The 18,543-nt window shown below is 40.2% G+C and overlaps 1 protein-coding gene across 1 annotated transcript in view; it reads left to right on the top strand.

Annotated features, from left to right (window-relative positions):
* Positions 1–18,543, top strand: part of CNTN4 (contactin 4) — a 566,343-nt gene that overhangs the window by 447,728 nt on the left and 100,072 nt on the right. The window contains exon 11 of the mRNA XM_042782091.1: positions 14,029–14,156. Coding sequence (XP_042638025.1) covers positions 14,029–14,156 — 128 coding nt within the window. The remainder of the gene's footprint in view (positions 1–14,028; positions 14,157–18,543) is intronic.

The raw sequence follows: 18,543 nt of genomic DNA on the forward strand, positions 1-18,543 counted from the left end.
ATTTCTAATTTTTCATTTATTTTGTCATTTTGTTCTTGTATTTTTTCCCAAAATTCTTGTAAGGTTTTTTTCTGTGTTTTCTTTGGTCTGTCTCAATCCTTTGAAGATACCTAAAGATAATTCTTTTGAATTCCTTATCAGAGAGTTCCTTCCAATGCTGCTTCTTCCTCAGGGATGTGTTCTGAGTCTGTATCCTGCTCCCTTGTTTCTACCACTTTATCCTTCTTCTTTGTGTGGACTGTGATGGTCTGTTGTCTCCAAGGCATCGTGGTGTTGTTGTATTTAGATCTCTGTTAACTGTTTGTGAAGAGCAGCCAAGTGTGATTCAGGCTCTTCTTGGTGGTTTTTTATCATTTGCCTATTGGTGGAGAAGGAGGTAGTGGCTCTCGCTCAGTAAGTGAAGTCACAGGAGGTGTGGGTTTAGTTGTGTCTTATGGGGACTGTTGTCTCCTACTCAGTTGGGCAAAAATTACAATTGAATAACCATCAAAAAAACTTTTCAGTCTTGCAGGTCTGGAGTGTCCTTGGGGTTTCTGGAAAGCAGAACGTGTTCTTCAGCCCCAGGTATCTGCTAGAGCACTGTCTCTTTAAATATCCAAAATAGTCAAGCTGCTTTTAAAGTTTCAAAATGGTGGCACCCTCTGGTGTGGCAAAAGTCCACAGCTCAGCCGACCTTTCTCTTCACCTTCTCTGTTTATTCCCCAGCCACCATGCATAGTCCTCCATGCAGTCCCTGGCTAGCAGAGCTGATTTTTTAGTTGTGGTCTGTGCCACCAGGATCTCTCAGGATTGCTGCTAGACCGCAGCTCCATCTGTCTCCTTTTTTGGTATTTTCACGCAAATTCTCCTGCTAGTTGGGGTTTAGTCCACTTCTATATCCTTCCCTTCAAGGCTCAGGGGTCCAGGATTATCTTCTGTATCTGTGTTAATTGTTTTCTCTTTTCTTTGTTGAAGAGGGTCTGTGTAGTCTTTCTGTCTAGTCCGCCATCTTGAAAGTCTCTATCTCCATTTCTTCTTTCCCACCTCTATACTCCTCCAACATTTTGGCCATTTCATGTGTTGCATTCCTGTTACCTCAAGGAAAAGACACTGCCTTTCCTAAAAGCAATTCTGCTTCCATTCAGAATGGCTTAGAAAACTACAGATCATATCTTACTTCAGCTATAATTTTAATATAAGAATAAAAATTAAATAATTAACAAGAATAACAAAAACAGAAAGAATTGGAAATCTTATTTTTTTAGTTCAAGACATAAACAAAATTGGATTAATTAAAGAAGAAATTGAAATTGCAGACAAGCCTCCCCACACACACACACTGGACTTTTATACTTTTACATATTATCCACCCCCAAAACTATCTATTATATTCTGTATTTGACTCGTAATACATGACCTGAGAATCAGTAGTTTCTAGCATCTGCTAGCTGCATCTGAGGATAGGGTCAGGCACCACATAGTCAGGGAGAGAGACAGTTGACCGATGTGCATGTGAGGTGGTGCCAGATCTGTTGAAGCAAATCTACTCCTTCATGTTACTCTCTCCTCACATGCTCAGATGCACTACAAAAGGCACCCTGAAGCTACTTGTTAACCCAGAACCAAAAATCCTGGTGGGTTTCCTCTCTGGACACCCAACTTCTTCTCTGACTGCATCGTTATGTTGTCTCTGTGTTGGGTGGAGGAAAATTGAAGAGGGAGGGAGTTGTGGACTGATGTTATAAAGGGTGCCCATAAGCCCTGCTTCAGTTACTCAGTGTATCCTGATGGGTTAAAGCAAGAGTTCACAATCTCAAATGTTTCCAGTACTGAGGTAGGAACATTAATGAGCAGTTCAAACCAGGGATGGATGGAAGCTAGAAAACCTCCTGTCTCCTTAAAGGGACTACTGCTTCTCCCCTCCAACTTATTGTAGTCCAAGGGCCTCTGTTGCTAAGATTTCCCTATCTTCCCATTTGTCAAGATGTTTATAAGAAATCTCCCAATCGCTTAGATTTACAGGAAATTCTTTGCAGAGCAAATCATGCACATAAATGGGTTACATGATGAGGGACTGACAGACATATGCCTGGCCCTGTACTTCCCCATGGGTGGAGGATTCCTGCCTTTAACTTCCTTAGTTCTAGGGCCTCGCTGGTGACCCCTGAGGCCAGCTGTCCACTCCTGCCTGGGGCTCAGCCTCCTGTGATAGCTCCAACATCTGGCCAGGTTGCCTTAACTGAGAAATAGCACTTCTTTTTTAATGTTGTGGTTGTTCATTGCTGCCAAGTTGGCTTCAATTCACGGTGATCTTATGTATAAAATATTCCCCAGTCCTGTACCATCTTCTGATCATTGAATATTTTGAGTTAATTGTTGTGGCTATTGTAATGCCTTTCAACCTATGGGACTCATCTTCCAGCCCTGTATCAGACAATATACTGTTGTGATCTGTTTTGGTTATCTAGTGCTGCTCTAACAGACATACCACAGGTAGATGGCTTTAACAAACAAGAGTTTATTCTCTTAAAGTTTCAGAGGCTAGCAGTCCAAGTTCAAAGTGCCAGCCTCTAGGGACTGGGTGAAAGTCCCTTGACCTTGGGCTTCAGCTCTGCCTCTTGCTTCTGGCCCACTGAAGCTGGCAGCTTTCTTTACTCAGACAGCTGCTGGCAAGGTCAACAAGTAAAAAGGCACAGTCCAATATTACCAAACTGCACAGCAGGCCACTGATTCAAGTCTATTAACAGTCCCAAGATTGCTAGGCAACATGGCAGACCACTGAGATAAAGACTTAGATAAATGCAGGGTTCAAGTGTGCTAAAAAGTTGCAGACCTTTCTCAACATTTCTCCTTATATATTGGAAATAGACCACATCCCTAAGGCAGCTACTCAGCCGCTCACAGTAGATTCCACCATGGAGTAGATTACCAATCTCACCATGGGGAATAACTACATCTAGCTGTCCAGCCACTCAAAACCAGGCCCAGACTAGTTGACACATAACCTTAACTACAACATGATTCATAGGCTTTTCAATGGTTAATTTTCAGACGTAGGTTGCCAGACCTTTCTTTCTAGTCTGTGTTTATCTGGAAGCTCTGCTGAAACCTGTCCACCATGGGTAACCCTGCTGGTATTTTAAATATCAGTGGTATAGCTTCCAGTATCACAATAACATGTAAGCCATCGCAGTATGACAAACTGACAGAAAAGTAGTGGATCAGAAATTAACCATATTTGAAGATTTATAATATATTTTGGCTCTCTAGGAGTATTATGTCCCTAATGGTGTAGTGCCTAAGACATTTGACTGCTAATCAGAAGGCTGGCGGTTCAAACCCACCAGTCACTCCTTGGAAAGAAGGTTGGGCAATCTACTCCCATAGTGATAACGCCTCAGCAACCCAAGGAGGGATCTCTATGAATCGGATCCAATTCAGTGCATTGCATTGCGTTGCGTGTTGTGTTAATCATGTGTAAATCCATTGTTGTACTTCCAGGCCTTCAACTTTCAAATATGTTTTCATGTACAAAAGAAGAGAAGCCTGTTGTGACCTTTGGAGATTGTTTTAATTACACAGAAGTGTAAATGAGCTTTGTTATCCCTGATCTAAAATTGAAGTGAATTAACAGTTTGAAATATTGTGTGTGTGTGTGTGTGTGTGTGTGTGCAACAGAATTATTAAGTCCTCTATGTGCACAATGGGAGTCGTGGTTGTATTCTAAAATGATTCACTTACAAGAGACGTTTTCCCATCTGACTCAAAAACAGGCAAGGATGTGCCACTTCTTTCACTACCCACAGCAGTCCAGCTTCCATGCAGAATGCCTCAGAAAATCATAGGTTGCCATTTTGGGATAACCCTTCTCCTTGGAGTGATAGAATATTGTGGAGTTGGCAGCTTTTGTCATCTGTTACTAAAGCCCCCAAAAATAAAAGATCAGCACTTTTAAAGGTCCCATGTCCCCAGATTGGTTTTGATTTATAGGGTTGGCAAGGTCAGCTCCTCAATAGCTATAACCCAGAGCCTGATATTAAGAAAGAGATTCAATTTATCTCACAATTCCAGATATGTTCCTCTCCTCTATGGATCTCAAATCTCCCAATGACACAGGGGAATCAACTGCTTCCCTATGCTGTAGGTAATTTACTGTGTTGTGAGTTAGATGACCTCTTGTCATGTCTGGAAAATTAAGTTCTGTGTCACACCTTTCTTTTTACTACTTGCTACTTTATCATCTTTGACTCTTCTCTGATACTATCAATGATTTAAAAAGAGCCCACAGGTAGGTCAGTGCTAACCTATTCTAAGCCTGGGATAGATTTACATTTTCAATTCTTTTTATCTAACTCTATCACTATTCATGAGTATTAGGAAGAGCTCAGAGTTCCATATCAAGCTAATGGTTACAGGTCATTTTGATTGTTGAAAAAAATAAGGTGAAATGGAGCATAAAAGAAACTTTGAAATCTCATCAAGAAACAAACAAGTAAGTAAAACTACCCCAGGACTGGATTAAAGCACAAAACCCACTGAAAACTGAAGCCACTGCCATCAGGTTTATGAGTTTATCCAACTCATAGTAACTAACTTGACTGCTAACAAGAAGGCTGACAGTTCAAACCCACCAGCCACTCCTTGGAAAGAAGTTCAGGCAATTTACTTCTGTAGTGATACTGCCTCAGAAACCCAAGGAGTGGTCCCTATAAGTTGGGTCTGACTCAACAGTACATAACAACAAGTGACCCCCATTGGATTTCCAAGGCTGTAAATCTTTATGGAAATAGATTGCCTCATCTTCCTCCTGTGGAGCAGCTGGTGGGTTTGAACCACTGACCTTCAAGTTAGTGGCCAAATGCCTTACCTACTACAACACCAGAGCTCCTTTAAAGCACTGTCTTACTTACTCCCTGCCGTCAAGTCAGATCTGACTCATAGTGACCCCTCCTTGAGTTTCCAAAGCAGTGTATGGAAGTACATTGCCCAATCTTCCTTCCAAGGAGTGGCTGGTGGGTTTGAACTGCCAGCCTTCTGGTTAGCAGTCAAATGCCATAGGCACTATGCCACCAGAGCTCCCTAAGTCTCTGTAGTCATGAAAAAAAAAAAAAAAAAAAGACTTGGAATATATAAATTTTTTGTACTGTTTTCTAAATTGGTATAGGATCCAAAGTGAAAAGAAGCAAGTATCTAAATACTAGTTTGGGGTTGCATTTCAAGAGTTCCTTGAGTTCATCAAATTAACACACCAAAGCCAAACACTGACTTTATAGCTACTTTCTCACTCATAAAAATCCCATAAAACAAATTAAAAGCAACAGGCCAAATTGTGTACCTAACTTTTATATGCAGAAATAAATAACCAAAAATTTATGATACAGCTGTGTATGAAGAAAGATTTTGTTGATTTTTTCATGCTCAGGAACTCTGTGGTTATTCTTCCATGATAAATAGAATTCATCAGTCATCTATCAACAGGTGCTACAGATGTCACCATCACAATGTCTGCAGACTTCATTCCCTTCTCTCCACTTTCAGCACTACTATTAATTGAGCATGTTCAGTAATGTCTTTAAAAGATTGGACTCTTCCATTATAAGGGCTGACGGTCAAGTTCATTACATCTGAAATTAATGGCTCCTGTAACTAGGGTACCCAAGATGCTATTGGCTTCAGGCATGGATGGAAATAGAGCCTTAAAGATGCCACAAGGTCTTTGTATCTTCTCTGTCTTCTCTTGGGCTCTGTTTGTCTTTGCTTTAGCTTGTGTAAGATACAATTGCTCTATTTGACAGGCAAGATGACTGATAGCAGCTTCAGATTTCCACCCTCCAAATTTAACAATCTCAGCAAAAAGTTATTTTTTTTCAAATAACTCCAGGTTGTGGTGGGTACCAAAACCAACCAACCAAACAAGAAAGCTTGTTGTTGCCCTTGAGTCAATTCCAACCCCATGGAACTGCTCCATTGGGTTTTCTTGCCTGTAATCTTTACAGAAGTAGGTCACCAGGGCTTTCCTTCATGGTGCCACAAGGTGGATTTGAACAGCCACCCTTTTAGTTAGTAGTCAAGCTCAGTTTGTACCACTCAGGGATTATGGTGGCACACCCATTCATAAACCAATCACAGTAGACAGGAGTAGAGGGTCCTCTGAGTGTCTGGGCTTGGGTCCTTGCCCATCTTTATAGCTAGATCGTGTGGGAAACAACTTCCTCATTAGAAAAAGCATTGTCCCTTGCACTATGCACTTATGCAAGGGTGTGCATTGTGTGATATAAGACATTAGCATTAGTTCTACATATATAATCATCTAAAGTCCTTCTGATTTATTATGAGCTTCTTGAGCACAGAAATGATAACTTTCACACCTCTCTATCCCCAGTATTTAACATAAGGCTTAGTACAAAAGAGATCTTTAGTAAATATCTGTGAATGAATGGATCCAATTTGTTCATCCCCTCTGTATGACAACTTGGTATCATTCATATGCTTCATTAAAGCACTGTAGGATTTCAGAGGGGGCAGAACCACTCTACAGTAGTCTTCCATACCAGCATCTTTTATAAATGTTAGAACAATGGCTCTAGGAGGACACAGATGCCCTCTAATAGAACTGTAGCTAAAGTGCATTTGTGTGGTGCATTTTATGTACCAGACCCTATTCTATGCACTGTACACCTAAAAACCTAATGAGATATGTTGTTGTTGTTGTTATGTGCCATCAAGTCGGCCCCAACTCATAGCGAACCCTCCTTGGGTTTCCAAGGCAGTATCACTACGGAAGTAGATTGCCCAACATTCCTTCCAAGGAGTGGCTGGTGGGTTTGAACCGCCAGCCTTCTGGTTAGCAGTCAAGTGCCTTACGCACTATGCTACCAGAGCTCCTAATGAGATATATTTACTTTTATTATTTTATTATCTCAAGTAAGGAAACTTAGGCACAAAGGAAATAACATAGCCAATGTCACATAGCTCTTAAATGTCAGGAGCATAATTTAAGCCAAAATTGTCCCGTTCCATAGTCTATGCTCTTAATCACTATACTGTGTTGCTTGGATAAGAATGTGGTTGAGTTTCCCAAAACAAAAGTTCCCTCTAACTTCATAGTATTCCCATATTTGTATTATACCTAGGAAGACTGATCAGTCACAACAATTTAATTTGTTTTAAGAAAGGTTCATGGAAACAACAATGAGATACCATCTTGCTCCAGCACTAGTAGCAAAGTTCAACAAGACAGAAAATAACAAATGCTGGCGAGGTTGTGGAGAGATTGGGACTCTCATACACTGCTGGTGGGACTGTAAAATGGTACAACCATTGTGGAAAGCAGTATGGCGATTCCTTCAAAAGTTGGAGATACAAATGCCATTTGACCCAGCCATCCCATTACTAGGTATATACCCTAAAGAAGTGAGAGCCATAACAAGAACAGATATATGCACGCCGATGTTCATCGCAGCACTATTTACAATAGCCAAAACTTGGAAACAACCTAGATGTCCAACAACTGAGGAATGGATAACCAAACTTTGGTACATTCACACAATGGAATACTATGCAACGCTAAAGAATAATGTAGAATCTGCAGAACACCGCATAACGTGGATGAACTTGGAGGACATTATGCTGAGCGAAATAAGTCAGTCACAAAAGGACAAATATTGTATTAGTCCGTTATTGTAAAAGTTAAGGAAATGTTTATATATTGGAGGACATTTTCTTTGTTGGTTACCAGGGGTGGGAGGGAAGGGGAGGGAATGCTGTTAGATAGATAGAGATAAATATTGATTTGGGTGAAGAGAAGGGCAATGTACCAAATGTGAGTGACCAATATGGCAGCATTGAGGATGAGAAAGACAGAGAGAGTTACATGGGCAGTACAAACAACAAATATGAACCCCTTTGTAAATACAATACTGAGTTGTTAATGAAAGCAAATATGGGTATAGGGACGGATAGATGGGTGAACAAGCTAAACAATTATGTATGTCTAAATGGGGAGTGTATCCAAGATCATATACAGGGTTGGCAGAATATGGGCCTCTCGAAGAGTATGAAGGGATGGACACTGGGAGGAGGTAACTATGGGGAGGAAGTGGGAGGGGATCTGCTGCATTGTAAATTTTGGTCAATGACATGAGACAAAGTATGTGTGAACTGCTGTATGAAAAGTGAATTTACTCTGTAAATCTTCACCCAAATCCTAATAAAAAAAAAAAAAAAAAAAAAGAAAGGTTCATGGAAAGGTTGGCAGTTCAAATCCCCCTAGTGGCTCCATAGGAGAAAAACGTAATGATCTGCTTTCACAAAGATTACAGGCTAGAAATCCCTATGGGCAATTCTACTCTAGCATATGGGTCACTATGAATTGGAATCGACTTGACGATATCCAACAACTGAAAGTTACCTCTTGTGCAATTGTCTTCCTCACTGACCTTCCCTATTGTCTGAAATTCCAGCTTCTGAAGCTTGCCTCTTTTTATTACCTCTTAGGAGTTCTGGTGGCGTAGTGCCTAAGGCATTTGACTGCTAACCAGAATGCTGGCAGTTCAAACCCACCACCCACTCCACAGAAGGAAGATGGGGCAATCTGCTTCCATAATGATATTGTCTCAGAAACCCAAGGAGAGGTTACTATGAGCCAGATCTAACTCGACGACAATGAGTTTTTGTTGTTGTTGTTGTTGTTGTTACAAACACCGGTAGGAGGATTAAAACACTAAGTCAGTGTCAGGCACTGAAATATTAAAAATGAGTAGTAAAAGTCACTTGTTAAGTTACTTTGTCATATCATAAAGTCCATGGGGAATTGCATAGGTAGGTTTGAGGGGAAGGGGTCAAGAGATCCTTCTGCTAGGACTGTGAAGAATGATGTGGGTCCCATAGCTAATGTAGCAACAATATGTTGGGTGTCTTTGTTATGTTTAATGTAAGTGGTATACCAAAGGTCAGAAGCAATTAAAAAAAAAAGAAGCAGGGATGGAAATGATGTTCAGAAAACATGTAGAGCACATTACAGTTAATAGAACTTCTCATGCACTTTATCTCATTATTAAAGGTGGTGTTGGTGTAGCCACTGTGTCAGTCCATCTCATTGAGGGTCTTCCCCTTTTTCACTTCCCTCTTTTCACTGTTATCGAAGATGATCACGATACATACCCTGTGAGATTAGAAAACAAAACGACACTCATTTAGAACAATAGTTTAAAAAATAATAACACTTGCTATCAAGTTGATCCCATTTTTTTCAACCCTTTGTATGTCAAAGAACTGTGTTCCACGGTTGTTTTTTTTGTTTTGTTTTGTTTTGTTTTTTAACATTCCACCCCCTCTATGCGGTTATTCATATCCTTTGGCATTATACATGGTGATACAAAATGTGGCTTCCGGTTTCGAGAATTACAAGGATACTGTTTCAAATAGAATAAATTATTAATGCTTTGAAAAGGACCCCTGGTGGTGCAATGGTTAAGCACTTAGCTACTAATGGAAAGACTGGCAGATCCAACCTACCCAGCGGTTCCATGGGAGAAAGACCTGGAAATCTCCTATAAGGATTATAGTCTAGGAAACCCTATGGGCCAATTTCAGTTTGTCACATAGGATTGCTATGAGTTGAAAACCAACTTGATGGACCCAACAACATCAACCAAAACCTACTGCTGTTGAGTTGATTCACACTCATAGAGACGACCACTGGGTTTCTAAGGCTATAAATCTTTACAGAAGTAGATTGCCTCATCTTCCTCCTGTGGAGCAGCTGGTGGGTTTCAACCTTCAACCTTCTAGTTAGCAGCCAAATGCCTTACCCATTATGCAACCAGAGCTCCTAACAATAATAACAATGAGCTTTGAAAAAGTTAACTTACCCCTCAGAGTGTCTAACATGCCCCAGGCCTAAGGTTCAGCATGAGAGAAAGTAATGCCACATCCAGAACACAAATGTCACCTTACTTGTTGAGTCTTTATACATCAACATTTCATAATTTGTAGTGAATTATTTTATAAATAGGAATGTGATTAATTCCCTTAAAGCTATTTTTGTTAGGTGGTATAAAGGATTTGAAAATTTAGAGTGATTATTGAGGTAATTAAGATTTGATCACCGCTCTATTTTTGTCAGTACATCTGCTCTTTGGCAAATAAAGTATCAGATGATCTTTACTGAGCAACTGCTACGTGTCCATCTGTGGTGTGAATGAACAAAGGGCTGCATTGTCTGTGTCTTTGCACTGACTTAGGATGACTTAGTTAAATTTTATTTTAACTGCTGACTGTCAGAAGTGATGTTTGAAGTACCAAAAAAAAAAAGCTGATTTAATTACAATATTAAATGAAAGTATATTAAGAGGATGTTGTTCAATATTTTCCCAATACAAATGATTAAATAAGAGGACACAGTTTTAAAAAAGAAAAAACCATTGTCGTCATTATTGTGTGATGTTGAGTCAATTCAGACTCGTAGTGACCCCATAGGGCAGAATAGAACTGCCGCATAGGGCTTCCCAGATTGAGATCTTTACGAGAGCACATCACCAGGTCTTTTCTCCCACTGAACAACTAGTGGGTTTGAACCTCCGACTTTCAATTAGCAGCTGACCACTTAACCATTGCACCACCAGGGCTTCTTGAAAGAAAACAAAAACCAAAAACCAATTGTATTGTCTTTGACTCATAGTGATCCTATATGATAGAGTAGAACTGCCCAGCACTACCACAACTGACATTGACCAAAAACTCAGTGGTTCGGACCCATCAGCCACTCTGCAGAAGAAAGTTGAAGCAGTGTACTTCCATAAAGATTTACAGCTTTGGAAACCCTATGGGACAGTTCTGCTCTGCACTATAGGGACACTGTGAGTCAGAATTGACTCAGTGGCAGTGAGTTTGGTTTGGTTTGGAATCTTTACAGAAACAGACTGCCACATCTTTCTCTTTTCAGAGCAGCTGGTAGGTCTGAACCATCTGACATTTTGGTTAGCAGCCAAACACTTAATCAGTGTGCCACTAGGACTCCCCCAAAGAAAACAGCTACTACTAAATCCCAGGAAATCTGCTAGGAATCTCACAGACCTATCTTACTTACTTCTTACTATCAACCCATTAAATTGATATTGGTATCACTACTTTAGAGATGAGGAAGTAAGAACTTAGAAAGCTAAGCAAATTCCCCTCAGTTACACAACTAAAACTGATGGAACCGGAATTTGAACCACCCACATCCTTTTGATTCCAATGTCCTTTGCTGCCATATGTATTGCCAGGCCCTTCTTCCTAGCCCATCTCAGTCTAGAAGTTCTACTGAAATCTGTTCAGCATAATGGTAACACACAACCTCCACTGACAGGTTGGCCGGAGATTGATCTGTGTTATCTGTACGGAAGGTGAGAATTCTACTACTGAACCACTTCTGCCTCCCACCTGAGTCATAGAACCCTGGAAGTAGTTTCTCAATCCCTAACAGCCCTTAAAAAAAGGTACATACAACATTTGTGACCCAGTGTATTTAAATCTTCACCTATGAGTTAAAAATGCTCAGCCAAAGATTCTTATTTAGGCGAAACTGTACCCTGCCTGTTGTTGTTCTTATGGGCTGTGGAGTCATTTCCAACTCATCCTATTGCCCTTAAGTTGATTCCAATTCATAGAGACCCTATAGGACAGAATAAAATTGCCCAATAGCATTTCTGTAATCCTTCCAGATGCATACTGCCAAATCTTTCTCTGACAGAACAGCTTGTATGTTTGAACAGTCAAGCTTTTGGTTAACAGCTAAGCACTTAACCACAGCACCACCAGAACTAAAACCAAACCCAGTGCCATCGAGTCAATTCCGACTCATAGTGACTCTTTTAGACAGAATAGAACTGTCCCATGGGAGCTCTGGTAGCATAGTGGCTAAGACACTTGCCTGCTAACCAGACAGCTGGCGGTTCAAACCCACCAGCCACTCCTCGGAAGGAAGGTTGGGCAATCCTACTTCCAGAGTGATACTGCCTCGGAAACCCAAGGAGGGGTTGCTATGAGTCGGGGCTGACTCGACGGCAAAAACAACAACAACAACAACAATAGGGTTTCCAAGGCTGTAAATCTTTATGGAAGCAGACTACCTCATTTGCTTCCTGTGGGGAGCTGGTGGGTTCAAACTGCCAACCTTTGGTTAGTAGCCGAATGCTTTAACCATATGCCACTAGAGCTCCTTTCAGCAGGGCTAGCAACCTGTATGACAGAGTAGAACTGCCTCATCAAGTTTCCTAGGCTATAATCTTTACACAAGAAGATTGCTAAGTCTTTTCTTCTGCAGAGCAGCTGGTGTGTTCGAAGTGTCAACCTTTCGTTTGGCAGCTGAGCAGTTAACCATTGCACTCAAGGGCTCCTTCTACCCTGCCTAGACCCTTGTTTCAAACATTTATAAAGGCCTCTGTTGAGCTAGTACTAGTACTGAATGGTTCTGCTACTCTGAATTGCGGTTGGAATGACCAGCAGCTCTGTGTAGGAAAGACCTGGTGATCTCCTCCTATAAAATGACAGCTGAAGCAGAGGAAACCCTATGGGGCAGTTCTACTCTGTTACATGGAGTCACTGTGAGTTGGAATCAACCCAACAGCACACAACCACAACAAGCATTCCTAAAGGTAAAAAGGCACACACTCCGTGCAGATGCAAGGCAATGATGTCCCAGGCTGACAGAACAGCCCTAGGGGAGCGAAGGATGTGAAATGCTCTTGGAACTTGCAGAAAGCCAACTTGACTAGAGTTCACTAAGAGAGTAGAAGGAGATAAAGTAGCAGAGAGAGAGGCAGATGCCAGGTCTGTTAGGCATTGTAGATCCCAGAAGATAATATATTCTGAGTATTTTGAGGATCCAAGAAAAGCTCTCTAAACTTGGGGAGGAATGTGATACTATTTATATTTTTAAAAGATCAACTGATCAGGAACTAAAGAGTGGATTTGAAGGACAAGATTAGAAATCTGCACACCAGTTAAGAATCAAGAGAGTGGGCAGAAGAGATGGGAAGAAGTGAATAGATTTTAAATATGTAGTAGAGAATGAACAAACATTTACCTTGAATGAGTTGTGTGTATCCACTGCTTATTACTCTATCAGCTTCTAAGCCAGGCCCTAGGTCTTCATCTTGGTATCGTCCTGCTCTCTTCTGCTACAGTCATGTTGAAAACAAGATTTTCTAAAATCCTTCCTACCCAACTTTTTTTTTTTTTTTTTGTCAACCAGGAGTGTTCTCTTCTCCCTAGGGAGTTGACAGTGGTCCCTCACTGTTGGGTCAGAGAGGTCCAATCCACATTTGCTATTCTGCCAAAGTCACACCAAGTTGTGGAATATTTTAATTATTTAAGTTTAGTTCTTACATTTCATTAAAAGCTGTGTTGGCTGACATACATTTCAGAACATAAATATGCTTAATAATACCTCATGTAATTTGAACCTCTCATCTAGAAAAACCACTTTCAATGAAAATGCCTAATGTGGTCAATCAAGGGATGTTTTTCTTATTCCTTATTAGTAGTTTTAGCAGCCATCTACAGCAGCCTTCCCTTTATGTAATGTGGTTAGAGCTATTAGAGAGAAATGATTATAACCTATCTAATGTTTGTAAAAAAAAAAAAAAAGAGAGAGAGAGAGGACATTTTAGCAAGAGGAGGTATTAAAAATGCTAAACAAATGACATATCCTAATCATATTTATGTTGATGTAGACAAATACCCTAAATAAAGATGAGATTATCAAATGATATGGGAGCTCTGGTGATGTAGTGCCTAAGGCATTTGACTGCTAGCCAGAAAGCTGATGGTTCAAACCCACCAGCTACTCCTCAGAAGCAAGGTTAGGTGATCTACTTCCATAGTGATACTACTTCAAAAACCCAAAGAGGGGACACAATGAGTCGGAGCCAACTTGACAGCAGTGAGTTTGGTTTATTTGGTTTGGATCAGATGATACAGCCATGACTAAAATATGACAAAAATCATTTCCAATGAGTCATGTGGAACAGACTTACCATTTTTGTTTTATTGCTTTGATTTCAGAATTATCATTTCTGAAGATGGAAGCCTCAGAATCCTCAATGTCACTAAGTCAGATGCGGGGAGTTACACCTGTATAGCTACTAACCATTTTGGAACTGCAAGCAGTACTGGAAACTTGGTAGTAAAAGGTAATGGTTAACCCAGAGAAGTCATATATACGTGCCCTCATTTCAAACAGTGTAATCTGTACAAGTGGCATCATTCATATTAATCTGTACAAATATTGCTGTGTTGCTAAAGTAATTCATCACGGCAAACATGATATGATTAACAATTCTTGGCCAACGGTTTGTAATGAATATGATTGAAAAGCTATCTCTTTCCAGAATCACCCAATACAATTTTGAGAATTACAGCCATTGTACCTATTGTAGTATTGTAACTAATGTTATCTTCATTCCTTTAATTAAATTTCCTTAAAGTCTCTAGAGATTTAAAATTCATGTCTAGGAACAATGTGCTAACAAATTAAAAACCCAAGACTTAAATACTATATTTAGCAAACATTGTTTAAGTAGTGTCATCAGCGATTTTTAAAAGAGCTGTCCTGGTTATTCAGAGATAGGGATATATGGATTATTATATTAATAAAGGCTTTTGATCACCTCTGCACTTTGCTTTAGTCACCCAGAAAACCTATACATTTTAAAGAAATAAAAATTTCCATGTACCTTAGCCTGGGTGCTTTATGGCTTACGACAGACAGTCCTTTAATTTCTTAGCACAGCATGTGATGGGAGATTATTGCAACACCTGGGGAAGGGGATGGCCTGAAGTCCTTAGTAAGAATTGTTAAGGATGAAATCTTAATTTACATGTCATTTGCATTTCTATCACTTTATACCTTGCTGGGTCATAGGATTTTTGAGTTGAAGATATCCTGAAGATGATTTGATTAAGGAAGCTAAACCTCAGGTTAGTGACTTTTCTCAAGGTCACAAGTAGCAGAAGAGACACTTGAACCCACTAATCCTGATTCTTTAGTCTACTTGAGGACCCCTGGTGGTGCAGCAGTTAAGTGCTGTTAACAGAAAAGGCAGGGGCTCTGGTATCTTAGTGCCTAAGGCACTTGAATGCTAACCAGAAGGCTGGAGGTTCAAACCCACCAGCCACTCCTCGGAAGGAAGATGGGGCAATCTGCTTCCCTAGTGCTACTGCCTCAGAAACTCAAGGAGGGGTTGCTAGGAGTTGGGCACATAACAACAACAACAGAAAGGGCAGCATGAGAGAAAGATATAGATGCCTAGGAAACTCTATGGGGCAATTCTACTCTGTCCTGTGAGGTGTCTATGAGTCAGAATCAGCTCAATGGCAGTGGGTTTTGGGGGTTTGTTCTACTTGGTTCTTCCCACTGTGCAAGAAATTTTTCTTTCTACTCATTTTCCTATTTCTAGGTAATAGCTACCAAGGAGTCAAAACATGCTTTCCTACTTATCCATTTGCAGCATCCTTTGTGAAATGATGTAGACTTTGGTTCGGTTTAAAGCAAGTGAAAATATCCAAAAAGAATATTTGCCTCATTATTCAATTTAAAGAAGCAGCTAAAATTTACCTAATTACATATATTGGTCTCGCTGGAAATTTGAAGAATGTATTGAAGGGACAAGTTAGGAAAAGTATTATTCATTTGGGAGGCCTTTTCTCATGAGCATACTTGTGTATGCAGGTAGAAAATCAGAAGTCTGAAGGTTAGAGGCAAATCTGTATTTAGATTGACTCCAGCTATTTCAATGTATTCATTATTCTCTCAGTACAATAGCACTATAGAGTGTGACTTTGTGTTCATTCTCTATCACAAGGCCAATGAAAAAGAAGGTAGGTGATATATGTAAAACAAAAATCTAGGTAAAGAGCTTTGCTAATGTAGTGGGTATTTTCACAGCAAAGGGAATCTTACAGGTCAACCAGGACAAAGAGGGATCCAAAGGTTTCAGAGTTGGTCCATGGCAGAGCTGAGACCTGTTAACCCATCTCCTTTACAGATTATTTGCTAGTTATGTGGAATAGAAGAGAATTCTAGGGAATAATCTTAGGTAGTAATTAAGAGGGCAGGGTTCAGGGTTAGAGAGATCTGAGTGTGAATCTCATTTCTCCCGCATGTTAGCTTTGTGCCCTTAAACAAGCTCATTAAGCTCTATAGGAGTAATAGGATTGCCAATCTTATAGGGTTGTTTTCATGACTAAAAGAGATAATCCATGTTAAGTGCTTAGGATCATAGCTGGCATCCAAGAAATATTAGTAGTTGTTTTGTTGTTGTTGTTGTTATTGTAATGTGATTACTGTTACTATTAATTTCCATGGAGTCACTGCTGACCAATGTGTGTATGCAGAACAGAAGTGCATCATAGGGTTTTCATGGCTTTTAGAAGCAGACTTCCAGGCCTTACCTCCAAGGCACCTCTAGATGGGTTTGAACCACCAGCCATAAGCAAGTTGTTGTTATGTGCCATCGATTCGGACCTGACTCATAGCAACCCCTCCTTGGGTTTCCGAGGCATTATCACTACAGAAGTAGATTGCCCTTCCTTCCTAGGAGTGGCTGGTAGGTTTGAACTGCCAGCCTTCTGGTCAGTAGTCAAGTGCTTTAGGCACTATGCTACCAGAGCTCCCCCATAAGCAAGTAGATGAATGCATATACAGTTGTGCATCCTTTAATGTCCACCATACGTTCTGTGAAATAGGATATGTGATTTGGACATTGTGCTAGGCAGTCCTTGGATTATGAACCAGTTCCATTCCTAAATCTGTTTTTAAGTAGTTGTTGTTAAGTGCCGACTAGTCGGACCCGACTCATAGCGACCCCTCCTTGGGTTTCCCACGTGGCATCACTATGGAAGTAGACTGCCCAACCTTCCTTCGGAGGAGTGACTGGTGGGTTTGCCTTCCTTCGGAGGAATGGCTGGTAGGTTTGAACCACCAGCCTTCTGGTTAACAGTCAATTGCCTTAGCACTATGCTACCAGAGCTCCCGTTTCTAAGTAAAATTTGTATATAAATTGGAACAGTTAGGTAAGGTTTGTACTTAAAGTCAGTCAAATGTTTGTCTTAGTGTTCCTGTCTATGCATAAAAAATATTAAAGAAATACTTTAAGATACACTAAAGCATCTTTTACATGATAATATAGTAATAACAATAATAATAATGGTTTAATGTGCATTGCAAAGTAGTGCCCATTTGTTATTACAAATCATTGTATGTCCCTTGAGTTTTTAATATAACAGACATTACAGAGGCTGGAACCACAGATGTATATGCAGTCAGACACAGACGGGTGGCTGGTGACTGTATTCTAAATAATAATGAATATATCTGAAGTAGGAGCTCTGGTAGTGTAGTGCCTAAGGCATTTGACTGCTAACCAGAAGGCTGGCAGTTCAAACCCACCAGCCACTCCTTGGAAGGAAGGTTGGGCAATCTACTTCCATAGTGATACCACCCCAGAAACCCAAGGAGGGGTCACTGTGAGTCAGATCTGACTCGATGGCAGTGAGTTTGGTTTTTGGTTTGGTATTTCTTAAATTTCCACTCGAAGCTGTTGGAATAATTAGCAAAGATAAGTGAGCTAGCCACAAGTAAATAGCTAAAAGTATGATAAAAACCAAAAACCAAACTCACTGCCATCGAGTCAATTCTGACTCATAGCGGCCCCCATTGTGTTTCCAAGACTGTAAATCTTTATCTTTCTTTCACAGAGCAGCTTGTGGGGTTAAAACACTGACATTTGGTTAACAGCCAAATGCCTTAACCACTACACAACCCACACCCCTTAAGAGTATGATAGAGGATTATAAACACCTAAGTATAGTAACCATGTACAAGTATCCCCCACTTTTCAAAATTCACTCTTACGAAAGACTTACGTTAATATTTGTTTCTGCTAATTGAAAGAAATCAGAAGAGGTTTTTCCCTTTTAGGAGAAAAGTGAAATTAGCATCTTCAGCATTTGTTTTGCAGTGAACCTTTAAAAAGGAAGTGTGTACCCTGAGCAGCCAGAATGGTATCACCAAGCTCCTTCCCAGGAATTACAGTCAGCCTCTCAGCATGTGACATCTCAGCATGACCTGTGTCTCTGAGCACCATGTTAGTGTTATTTCAGGTTTTCTATGTTAACACTATATGTTAGTGTTATTTTAGGTTTTATGATTTGGTAGCTTCTTTTTTGGGTCTAGGAACACTTAAAACATTTTCTAATATAAATTAATGGTAATTGCTTCCATTTTGGCTTATGAAAGATTTCAAAGGTTTCACTATACTTTTGGTTAGTGGAGTAAACCTCTATATGCTGTTTTGTATTATTGAAAGTGGGGCTTTTTATTATTATTATTATTGTGATTTGGGTGAAAATTTACAGAGCAAATTCACTTTCCATACAGCAGTTCACACTTTGTCTCATGATATTGACAACAGTTTACCCCAATGCCACAGCTCCCCTCCCACTTCCTCCCCATAGTTACCTCTTCCCTGTGTCCACCCTCCATGCACTCCTGCCCCCTGAGCTGTCTCCCTGTGCATA

Source organism: Orycteropus afer, unplaced genomic scaffold, assembly GCF_000298275.1.
Source record: "Orycteropus afer afer isolate SDZICR_OR568_19922 unplaced genomic scaffold, OryAfe1.0 scaffold00241, whole genome shotgun sequence".
Taxonomy (NCBI): domain Eukaryota; kingdom Metazoa; phylum Chordata; class Mammalia; order Tubulidentata; family Orycteropodidae; genus Orycteropus; species Orycteropus afer.